Raw genomic sequence first — 11,902 nt, 5'->3', positions numbered from 1 at the left:
ATAAAGTGCAACAGTCGTGGTTTTCACTGTCTCCTCTCCCCATCATGTCCAGTGCTGAGCAGCAGGCAGCTGTTAGCACGCTTCTTCCGACCTCTGGAGGTCGAGTCTGCTGAGCAATCAAGCATCTGAGCTTAAGCGGGTTTTAGAGGCCACAGGCGAGCTCCGTTCGCATGGCCAGGGGACCATTTCAAAGTGGGGAGCTGAACCCTTTCTGTTGGCCCGTTAAGCAGGCATGGCTCCTACCTGATTAGAGGTGGGTCTAGTGGTGACCTCCAGTTACGACTCACTCATTTTCTCCTCTCAAGGTCTAAAAGGCAAGCATCTTTATTTTACAAACAAAAACAGAAAGTGAGTCTGGCACAACCTTGAACGACTTCTCCCTCTTTGTAGGGGAGGCAAGTCATGACCCAGGGAGGTACCGGAAGTGTTTCTACGAGGGTTTTCATTACGTCACATAACCCCAACCAGCCCGCCCAAAGCATTGTTGGTTCTGGGGCGCTGACCTGCACTGTGTGGTGCTCTAGCCAGGTGCCTAGAGGTGGGCAGCTGTGGCTTCCGTTCGTTTGGGGGATAGCAACTCCTTTGGGGCTATCACCGATAGTCCTGCTCGGCTCCTGACAGGTCTGTGCTGTAGTCCCCGCCTTCTACGTACTTCAACACTGGTTTGGGTTTCTGTTCCCTACAGCCGAAGCCGCAGCCCAGTCCCACTTCCCTCATGCAAGAAGGCCTCCTCGGAGACAAGCCAGAGTTTGCAGCACTTTTAATGCACAAAGCAAAAGGTCACGGGCTGGCTGTGCGGCCGGCCTTCATTCCACATACAGAGCTCGGGTCCAAGCACAGCCCGACCGGGAAATAAAAGTTATGGTTCATGGGGCCTTAGAGCCAAGCGCAGGACACGCCGTTCTCTTGTCAGCCAAGGGTGTGAGGATTCCATTTTCTGGGGAATGAAAGGGTCAAAATGAACGTTTTTGAAGTATGGCAGACACCTGGTCTTCCGCTAAGAAGGGAGACTAGACCAAGCCAGGTGTTGAGGCAGGCAGAATGGAGGCAAGCAGTGCCCAAGGGAAGCCCACCCAATTCTGAGTGAGGCCCAGCAGGGCAGCTGGCAAGACAACACCTTCGCTTCGTACAACAGCCTACACCCATCCCAGTCACACAGCTTGTCTTTCCTTGGAGCCTCACAGCTTCCCACCATCTCCTCCTTGGGGCCTCAGAGAAAGCCAGTGACACACCGTGGCTCTCGGGGATTGGATGCCAGCCTCTGCCCAGTTCTTTACAGCTGCTGGGCTCAGCTACCTGTCACCATTCCACCCACCTGGTTTCAGGCACGTTCACTGTCGTCTGCTCCATGGCCTGGTGAGCCTGCAACACCACCAAGGCCTCTTCTACCTGTGGGTCACAGTAGGAGGGGCTTAGTGCAGCTGCCCCAGCAGGGTCCCAGGAGGGCCTTGACCTCCTGCCTCAGCACACTGGATCCAAGAATTCTCCCACCACAGTGTTCCCACAGAGCCCTCAGCTGACTGCTGCTTGGAAGCTCGCCTGACAGAAACCCACAGTCACCTCAAGTCAGATGTAATGTGCTGGACAGCTGGGAAAACCCTACCCTTATACTGAATCAGAACACAGCTCCTTGTGCCGAAACCTCGCCTATGGAGCTGCAGAGCATCACACTGTCCTTCCCCGAGATTCCGCAGGTTATGCGCTGGGATTAGCAAGGAGATAAACTTTGTCCAAGCAGCAGCCTGCTAGCTCACGTAGGAGGCACCTTTGTCCTTAGCCCTCCTCCAGCCACTCAGGCTCCAGCCCACCTTGGCATTGAGGGACTCGGGAGACTCCAACATAAGCAGCAGCTCCGAGTTGTCGATCTCCAGCAGCATGCCCGTGATCTTGCCAGCCAGCTGGGTGTGGACGTCGTAGATGAGGGGGTAGAGACGCTCACCTGTAATGGAACAGCCTCTGATGGCTTATGTGCACACCTGGCTGATGCCCCGGCATCCCAGGGGCGGTGCTGCGGAACGGAGCAGCGAGGCATCTGGGTGGCTGTCCCAGAACTGCTCCTCCCAGGCTGTTACTAATCTTACCAGGAGCCACTTTCCCGGCTGGGAAGTGGGCATAGTAAACCCTGCTTTGGAGGCCAGCCTGCAGCATCAAATGTGATAGTACCCGTGAAGTAGTATGCACAGGGTCTGACAAAGGTGGGTGCTGTGTAAAAGACGACTCTTGTTCATTTGGCAAGAAACAATTCCAAGGATACGCACTGAAATTCTAGACAAGCTATGATAATGCTGCACTTGACTTTTTTGGGAGTTTGGGGAGTCAAATACACAAGATAAATACACCTTCCACCTCTAGGTACTGCTAGTGACAAGCTTAGTGTTGGTGGCCTGCCCATCTCAGCAATGCGTGGAGGGTCTAGCGAGGATGGGGTGCTGGGGTGCCTTAAGGGGGAGTGGGAAAATAAATGTTGCCCACTGGACTCTGAACCATTATTCCACCATGATGGAAGTGAAGGTGTTTACAGGGAACTGTTAACAGAACCTCCTGCTTCCATTAAGCCCACTGAGAATTTTTCTTTGAGGGGTAGGTAATAAAGTGGCAAAACCCCAAGCGAGCTGAGGAAACAATGGGGTGGTAGCAATGGGGGCCGACAGAGAAGGGTCAGGAGACCTTGGTGGCCATGAAGAACCTGCCAGCCACTAGCAAGCTTGTTCATTCATTCAACAGTTGGTGGCGCCCTTGAGCAAGGCCTGTCAGACACGGGATGGAGATGAACTGGAATTCAGAGTCCAGTGGGCAACATTTATTTTCCCAGTGCACAGTTCCCACCTCCAATGGGCTCTCCTGGGAAGCTGATGAAATGTGGTGACAGCTGCTTCCCATTCCGGGGAGGTGTGAGAACTGCAACACTCACCTTACGGGCCATGTCCCAGCAGAAACCCAAGACCCTACCCTTCATACTCTTACTCCTCTGGCCCCTGATCTCCCTACATTTGGGGTCTCTCCCAGCCTAAGTCAAAGTCATAGAACAGCAGAGCTGAAGAAACCTTGGGAACATCTGGTCTGATCAGTATTTAGAGCTAGAGCAGGGCCTAGAATACAGAGACAACTCGGGCAAGGGCCCAGCTGTTTGGTCAGTAGCAAAGCTGGACCTTGTCCTTACGTCTGACCTCCGCTCGGTGTTTCCCACCAGGCTAGCCAGCTCTCAGCTCCACTCCTCCTGCTCCAGAGTAGGGGAACCAGCTACTCACCAATCATCTGCTTTTGTTCATGCAATGGTGCTGCAGCCAGCATGGACGCGCTCAGGGGCTCCTGTCCCGGGACACACACAGCAGACTCCTGGACCTGCACATGATGCCAGGGACACATCCCTTAACCGGCACGGATGATCAAGGCCTTGAAACACTTAACCCTGTAAGGTGAGCACAGGCCTCCAGGAAGGCTCTGGAAGAGGGGAGCAGGGGGCAAGGTATGGACGATCGGGCGGGACAGCGTCCCTAACAAGGGCACGGTGTGCTAGATGACAAAGTTACACTCTAACAGAGACCTTGCCCATAGTGCTAGGAATCTAAAGGCCCCCAATGCGTGCTACCAAACAAAGCCACACCTTCCTAATCATTTTGTGCCAAATAAAGCACTTCTGCTCCAAGTAGCTTTTATGGCCACATCCGCAGCATAATTTCCCATCTTGGTAACTTTAAAAGCATTTCGCTGTTTAAAGACTACTCTTGTTCATTTTGCAAGAAATAGTTGGAAGTATACGCATTGAAATTCTACACACAAGAAAACGCTAAGATGGAGACTTTTTTTGTGGTGGGGGCCGGTAGATGACACAGCCTTTAAATTTAATCACAGTAGATATTTTCAGCTCTGTTTTGCAGATTAATCGCATCCTTACTTCTCAACACATCTATAGGAGATCCAGATTGTGTTAATAACCCAAGCAAAGCAAATGATGATGAATAAACAAAACACAACCCTTTCCCCCTTTCTGTTAGTAAGGGGGAAAAAAATGTGTTGATTGCACACGTTAATAAATGAAACTTTACAAGCCAAGAAAAGAGAAAACCAAGACCCAGAGAGCGCCAATGCCTTAGCCAAGGTTCTAGCCAGGCCCCTGGAGCCCAGACTAAGAGGGCAGCTGGTCCAGCCTTACCCCATGGGTACTGGGCATTGCCGAGGGATATCTGTGTGTCAGGAGAGGCTCGCCTGGCATAGAGCATCCCGCCCCACCAGGTCTGGTGGTCTGGGTACCAATGTTGGCTGTAAGAAATAAGCAGGCACGTCAGGGCGTAGCAGCAACCTAAAGCCATAAAGCTTCAAGACAAGCGGTTACGTAGAATCCCTAGCACCGAGGACGCTGTCAGCATAGACGCGCAAACATTCTCTGAATGAAGAAACAGACATGCTTGCCTACCGTCAAAACCTACCCTCTTAGGGCTGGCCGAGTGGCTCAGTTGGTTAAGAGCTCGCTCAAGAGTGCGAGCTCTGAGCAACAGCGGTTCGATTCCCGGCCTGAGCTGAGTAGCTGCTGAGCTGCCAACAGATGGCAAGATGGCTCAGCTTAAAAAAAACAAAAACAAAAAAACCTATGCTCTTGTTCACAGCTGCTGCTTTGAACCTACTCAGTTCAGACCTGGTGCTAAGCCACTGCATGTATGATATCATTCCCCCACACGACAAAATGCTGTGTTCATTCCTATTTTAAAGATGAGGCGATCCGATACAGGACTTAGCAAGGCCATGAAATGAGTTAGCCCAGGAGCTGGGTCTGTGGGACTCTAGAGCCCACACTAACTACTGTGCTACATGGCCCCTAAAACCAGCTGTGCTCTCCAAGGGCGTGAGGGGCAAGCTCATCACTGTGGAGGCCAGCTCGGACTCCCCGCCAGCCCAGCCCAGCCAGCCCTGCCCCCAACCTCCTCACATGCCCATTCCTCTGGGCCCTGCCCAAACTCACCCACTCTTCGAGTGTGAGGCACCTGGTGCGACACCTGGGTGGAGGCCCGCCTGACACTGCTGATGTGGGGTGGGGGGTGCTGAGACATAGCTGGTGGCCAGGCCATGGAGGCAGCTGGAGGGTAGGCAGCTTGTGGCACAGAGAACATGGAGAGAGAAAAGTTGGTGGGAAGGGGACAAGGGAGTACAATAATCAGAGTGGCACACCACACCCTGAAGGTTCCGGGGTGAGGGAGGGGATGGGAAGGGAACCAGAACGTGCATAGCAGAGAGATGAGTGAATTCACCTTGTCAGGCATATCCAGAACTCCCAGGGGGTGAGGGGGGGGTAATCTGCTATTACAAACCAAATCACATCTCCCCAGAGCCCCAAGGGGCACAGGCATCATAATTGCACACCTTTGTACCCCCAGTTTCAAGTCAGGTGAGCTTCACTCTTAGAGAAGGGCCATTCATCAGCAATACAGCCAAAGGAGTCTCATTTTCTCAGCTTTGCAAGAATTTTCAGTCACACATTAGACAAACTTTTGGAGCTAGCTACAGATAATGGTTACATTGCGAGTCTTTTACAGGCTCAGCACTGTGCTTGGTGCTTTACACAGGTCTCATTCAGGCCCACATTCAGAAGAGGAAACTGAGGCTCAGAGAGGTGAAGTTACCTGCCCCAATTAACACCTTGGGAAGTGACAGAGCCAGGTTTCACCCCAAAGTGCGTGTTCTTTAACCATGTGTTACACGCTGCCCCATGGGGTCCACACTCATAGGCCAGACTGACGGTGGAAGGGGCTGGGTCACTCACATGAGGAGCTAGGTGGTTGGGCCGTCCACCTGACGGCAGGCTGGACAGGTGGGCCAGAGCCATAGTACGCAGCCTGGGCTGGAGGCTGTGAGGGAGAAGGCCCAGAGTGAAGGGGTTATAGCAGGGGAAGAAAGAAATCGTATCTCTTCAAGGACACCCCTGTAGGAACACCACTGTCCCCTCTAGGGGACTGGTTAGCAAAGACCCACAAAGCTGGGATGAAGGCCTATCTTCCATCACAGGATGTCCACTAGCCCTGAACCCTTCAGGGCAAGACCTCAGGTTCAATCCTCGCCCCTTGTTATCAGAGCTACTAAGCCAATGACCTGGGTAAAATAATGACACATCCTACTGTAACTCGTGCCAGCTTAAGCCAACTTCTGGAAGGAGCAGGAATGTTCCCATCCTAGTAGCCTTTAAAAGCTGATATTTTTCTTCTTGCTCTGGGTCATACAAGCTCCCTTTTCAAAACATGCCACTCAGCACATTAACACCCAGGACAGATGTAAGCAAACACCCCCCAATATCTACCATTTCAGTTGGGGGAACGCTATGTACTCTCTGTCAGTTTGGGAAAGTCAGAATGCATATTGGCATATTAGGGTACAGCAACAGATACGGTAAAGAAATCTAGGCTTCTTTGGTTTAATGTAGTATTACCCAAGCTTATTTGACCACAGAGAATCTTTTTCAGCATAACACTCACAAATCTCTCAGGTTGAGAAGCGCTGTGGGACAGCGACACTATTACCCCATTCAGAGATGGGGTTAAAAACACCTGTCATTCCGGCAGAAGCAGGTAAGAAACCTATATCTGCCTGGGACCCTCTATTTTCCTGCTCTACCTGGCTTTCACGGAACGAGTGTGGTGGTGGTGGTGGTTGCTGGCAAGCCCTCACCTGGGGCATGGCAGGCAAGAAGTAGCTGGCGGGCTCCTTCCAGCAGCCCAGGAAGGGGCCGCGCAGGGCCCTCACGGTGGACAGGCGCTGCATGTACTGGTTGGTCAAGATGGCCTTCCGCTCTTCTTTGCGCTGGGCCAGCGCCACGTACAGTGGCTTGGTGCCAACGATGCGCCCGTTCATCTCTGTCACGGCCTTTGTCGCCTCTTCTGGAGAGGAAAAACACACAAAGCCAAACCCTTTGCTGTGGTTACCCTCTGTCATCACCTAAAAGCAAGACAAGACAAGGGCTGCTGCGGGTGGGAAAGGAAGACGCCTGGGGCTGTACTCCCTTCCTCCCCGGGGCCCAGCCTGGCTCTGGGCAGGCCCAGGACAGACCTGGGGAGGTTTCACTCGAGGGGGTCCTGTCACCCCCACATTTACTGAGGCCTACTGCATGCCAGATACTTGACACTCCTCACTTCACTCTGACTCCCACTTTACAGGTAAAGAAAGTGGGGTTCAAGAGTGACTTGTCTGAGACCAGGCCACTTGTGAATTGAGGGCTGCTGATGGCTAGTAGGCCATTCCCGAGTTAGGGAGAACAGATGCATTTCAGAATATATTTTTATCTCTAAATTTTCTTTTTGAAAAGAGTTTCTTACGCGGTGATGGAAGGCTGGCTTAATTAAATGTATGCACCTTCATCAGAGGGGCTATTCATGAAGTGAGATGGTAGTCTAGGATTATTCTAAGAACAGGAAGGGTCTTCGGCCAGAACCACAATCATCAACATTTCAGTTGAGGTCACTACGATAAAAAACAATCTGCATTCCTCTACTCCTTGGGTTTTATTAAACTACTCATACAATTCTCTGGTTCATTGTGAATTATGGGCATAAAAGAATGCTCTTAACTAAATTTCCTAGAGACTCCAATAAAGAGTTAGATTTACATGGACTATGAAAGTAATTTGATTTTCTATTTTTAGTACTTTATTCTGTTAACTTTCTTTTTAGTAGAAATAAGAGTCTTTCTTATTAAAAAAAAAAAAATAGTGTGACTTGTCCAGGGTCACCTAGTCAGGGGGTCATCTATCAGCCAGGACTCCAACCCAATGCACCATTCTGGTAAACCCCCATTGCCTCTACAAAGCTCTTTAGGAATCTGGGAAAGAGGTTCTTAGCCTTTTTATTAAAATAACCTTTTTATTGAATGATAGCTTTAGACACATGGAAAAGTTACAAAGTAGTACAGGGTTGCTATATATCTTTCACCCAGCTTGCCCCAATGTTAAATTAACATGGGACACTTGTCAAAATGACAATAGGAACATTGGGACAATACTATTAACTATCAGATCCTATTAATGACAATGCTATTAGCTAAACTGTACATTTTATTTGGATTTCACTAGTTTTGCTACTAATATTCTTTTTCCAGGATCCAATCCACATTACGTTTAGGGTTCTTATCCTTTTTTTCGGGTCAAGACACTGGCTTGGCTCAGCCCCTCCACGAGCACTAGGGCTGAGATAACCTTTAAATCTGCTCTATCAGAGCCCATGCTCTACATCAGAGATGTTACAACTGCACTTGGCTACCCACGAGTATAGGGGCCCTGGCCTGAGAGTTCATAGATATGCAGGGATGTCCATTAATAGACTTCAGGGGGTCTGTGAACTTGGATGGGGAAAAAAGGCATCTGTATTTTCACACTGACATTTCCCTCTGTTTTGAATATGGGCAACAATAAATATCATAACAATAAATTTCATAGTAGGATTAGCCATGTTTGTGGCTTTGTCAAGAAGAGACATAAAATATTTTCATATCACCTTAATTACTGACCTCAAAATATCATTTATGCTAATTGCTATTTCACTAGCTCTTATAGTTTAATGCACATACTGCTGTCACCTTAGTATTTTAATAATTATTTCATTATAGTTTCTTGTACTCCTATAGATGCTCCTTTCTGCATTTAAAAATAGTCTCAGAAGGGGGCCGTAGGCTTCGTCAGGTAGCCAAATGGTCTTGGCACAAAAATATTGTCTTAAAAATAAAAATAATAAAATTAGTACAAGTGACACTTACACAGAGCTTACTATGAACTTGATAGTGTTGTAAGCACTTTATGTACCTTAACTCATTTAATTTTCATAATCACTATTTTATATGAGATAATATATTAAATTATATAAATATATAGAAACTTATATAAAATCAATTAACAAGATAGGGGTGCCTCAACTCTAAGCCATTCGGATTTTTACAATTCCCTTCATTCAAGGAGTCCTCAAGGATGTCAGTGAATCTCCTGAAATTACATGCAATGTGTGTGAATAATTAGATCATGATTTCACTGCTTATCATGGGCAGTGATAAGCTCTTCAATTCTCAGGCTCTTTAATTCTCAGGACACCTTTAGAGGTAGGGAAGGTTGTTCCCATTTTACAGATGGGCAAACAGGGTCCACAAGGCAAAGCCACTTCCCTCGGGTTCTACAGCTAGTTAGAGGTGAGACTAGGATTTAGATCTAGTTCTCATTAACTCTGAAATCCCATCTTTCAACCACACTACTACACCACGTATGCATTTGCGGTGAAAGAGGGCCCATAGGGCCGGTCGAGTGGCTCAGTTGGTTAAGAGCTTGCTAAAGAGTGCGAGCTCTGAGCAACAGGGTCGCTGGTACAATTCCCGGCCTGAGCTGAGCTGCCAACAAGTGGCAGGATGGCTCAGCTAAAAAAAAAAAAAAAGAGGGCCCATGGTCTTTTTATGATATTTAGTCAAATTTACTGGTCCTCGATTTACATGTCCCACAGGCTTTCTGTCACATTTTTTAAAAGCTCAGCTCAAAAGTAGTTAGATCCTCTTCCGCAAATACCAGGTTCCCTGAAGGACATTTAAAGTTGGCAAAAGAACTTCTAGGCTACTTCCTATGAACACAACCCCCACATCGCATACGCAGGTCCCCAACCCCAATCTCTTTGGAAAGTTCCTCAGTCCCACCTGCTGCTCCCTGTCTCCTCACAGCCAAGTCAAATGCTGCTCACTGCCACTTCTTACAGGAAGCCCTCCTTCCTGTTCCACCCAGCTTACTCCCCGCCCCACACATGCCTTAAAATAGATTTGAATTACAGATGCTTCTGACTTCCCCACTAGACCATAAGCTACTCAGGGGCAAGGACCACATCTGATTTGTTCCTGTATGCTGTCCACAGGGCCTGGTGAAAGAGCAGATGCTTAAGTATGGAATGAATGAACACTGGTCATCTTAAAATCATCTGGGGAGCTTTTAAAAATAAAATGTCTAGGCCCCACCCTCAGAGATCTACATTCAGTTTGTCTGACTTGGGTGCATTTAAGAGCTCCCTAGGGGATTTTATTGAGAAGTCAGGGTTGAGAACCATCCAGGGAGCCCAACACCCTCATCTTACATATGAGGCTCAAGCAAAACATCTGCTCAAGGTCACAGAGCTACTAAGTAGAACAGTCAATCATCACGTCTCAGGTGCTAGGAGGGCTGTGCACAAGGTAGGTGCTCAATAAATGGGGGAAAATGAAGGAAGAAGGATGCAGCCCAACCCTCTCATTTTTCAGATGGAGAAACTGAGGCCTAGAAAGGGTTACATCATCTGCCAAGGTCAGACAACAAAAGGCAATGGAAATTCTGAGACATAAATTTCTGGAATCTGGCATACAGTAGGCACTCAATAAATGCTTGTTGAATGAACCAAGGTTACAGTGAGCCCCAATAAATCCAGCTGTGTGGCTGGGATTGCATTTCTACCCTCTTCTCCTCCATCCCAGACAAAGCTGCAGATGGACAACAAGCTCCAATGGGGTCAGACATAGTGCCCAAAACTCCAAATGGAGTAGCTCAGGACCAACTCCCTGGAAGCCACAGGGAAGGGAGGGGTGTGTGGGCAGTGAGAGGATGGGAGCAGAAGGCTATCCTCTGTAGGTACCCCGGTTCTCACCTTGGCACTGGTGATCACTCCATAGGGAGAGAACTCCTTCCTTAGTTTCTCTTCATCAACGGAGTCATCCAGGTTCTTCACATACAGGTTCACACCCTGGAAGGAAAGGATACTGCTAAATGTGCCTTCCCTTCCAAGCTCCAGGTTGCCTTGGGGGCTGGGGAGGGGCCGATGTGGGCAGTGGAAGCGCTGCCCACCAAGCCTCCGGTGCCCAGTCTCCCACGGCACCCATGCACCCCACCAATCACTCAGCATGCCCATCACCTGGAAGCCAGAGCCCCCACAATCCCTAAAGGCAAGTTGCCAGAAGGGGGGTTCCTGGAGGGAGGAGTCACATCCAGCCCTCCACACACAGAAGCGGCTGTCACCAGGAGGCTGCTCCTCACCTGGTAACGGTTCAGTCGGTCCTGCTTCATCTTCATCTGCTCAAACCTGCGCCTCAGCTCATTCTGCCGCTCTACCCGCTTCTGGGCTCGGCCCACATAGAGCAGCCGCCCGCCCACCTCCTTCCCGTTCATGTCCATCACAGCCTGTGCAAAGGAGAGGGAGTAAGAGTGCTCGGTAACCGCCGCACGAGGCCCAGGCCTTAGCCTTGACCTCCAGTCCTCTCTCCTAGGCCTAGAGGAGGCTTCCTGCCAGTCAGGTCGAACTTGTTAGCTGAGAATAATTAGTATCATGATAAAGGCCATTTAAAGTCAACCCACTTTTTTTTTAAAAAAAAATGGGACAATGGGGCGGCCGGTTAGCTCAGGTGGTTAGAGCGCAGTGCTCATAACACAAAGGTTGCCGGTTCGATCCCCACATGGGCCCCTGAGATGAGCCCTCCACAACTAGGCTGAAGCAACTATTTGACTTGGAGCTGATGGGTCCTGGAAAAACACACTGTTCCCCAATAAAACAAAACACAAAAAACATGGGACAAAATTTCAGAGTAGACAATTTAAAAATTGGATTTTGTCTCTACCTTAAAAAGGGAAATGGAAATTGGCAGTTTCCCATATTTAACAATTAGGTTCTCACTAACCACACACTGATCATTTGAACAAAGCAGCAAGCATAATTCTTTCAAAACGGCGTGACAGCATAACCCATATCCTTCCCTTCATGTTGGCTTTCGCAGCACAAAGAACCCTATTGTTAACTATTGAGGGCTTTAGTTTTAGAAACATTTGCATCTTAACCCTTGGTTTTTCTTTTCTTCAGCTAACTGGCCTAAGCCTGTCAGACTGTAAATTGTCAGTGGCTTTGATGAGTGGCGCAGTTGGTTAAGAGCTTGCTCAAGAGTG

General features: G+C 49.1%; 1 protein-coding gene across 1 annotated transcript in view; it reads right to left on the bottom strand.

Annotated features, from left to right (window-relative positions):
* PABPC1L (poly(A) binding protein cytoplasmic 1 like) overlaps nucleotides 1-11,902 on the bottom strand; it is a 34,900-nt gene that overhangs the window by 7,599 nt on the left and 15,399 nt on the right. The window contains exons 6-16 of the mRNA XM_019636906.1: nucleotides 11,003-11,146; nucleotides 10,617-10,712; nucleotides 6,655-6,921; nucleotides 5,756-5,840; nucleotides 4,958-5,071; nucleotides 4,154-4,260; nucleotides 3,249-3,342; nucleotides 1,809-1,939; nucleotides 1,316-1,389; nucleotides 504-937; nucleotides 244-307 (exon numbers count right to left, since the gene is read on the bottom strand). Coding sequence (XP_019492451.1) covers nucleotides 910-937; nucleotides 1,316-1,389; nucleotides 1,809-1,939; nucleotides 3,249-3,342; nucleotides 4,154-4,260; nucleotides 4,958-5,071; nucleotides 5,756-5,840; nucleotides 6,655-6,921; nucleotides 10,617-10,712; nucleotides 11,003-11,146 — 1,140 coding nt within the window. The 3' untranslated portion in view covers nucleotides 244-307; nucleotides 504-909. The remainder of the gene's footprint in view (nucleotides 1-243; nucleotides 308-503; nucleotides 938-1,315; nucleotides 1,390-1,808; nucleotides 1,940-3,248; nucleotides 3,343-4,153; nucleotides 4,261-4,957; nucleotides 5,072-5,755; nucleotides 5,841-6,654; nucleotides 6,922-10,616; nucleotides 10,713-11,002; nucleotides 11,147-11,902) is intronic.

This window comes from Hipposideros armiger, unplaced genomic scaffold (genome assembly GCF_001890085.2).
Source record: "Hipposideros armiger isolate ML-2016 unplaced genomic scaffold, ASM189008v1 scaffold_31, whole genome shotgun sequence".
Taxonomy (NCBI): Eukaryota; Metazoa; Chordata; class Mammalia; order Chiroptera; family Hipposideridae; genus Hipposideros; species Hipposideros armiger.
Note: the sequence above shows the minus strand (reverse complement) of the source record. Positions and strands in the feature narration are given on the sequence as shown.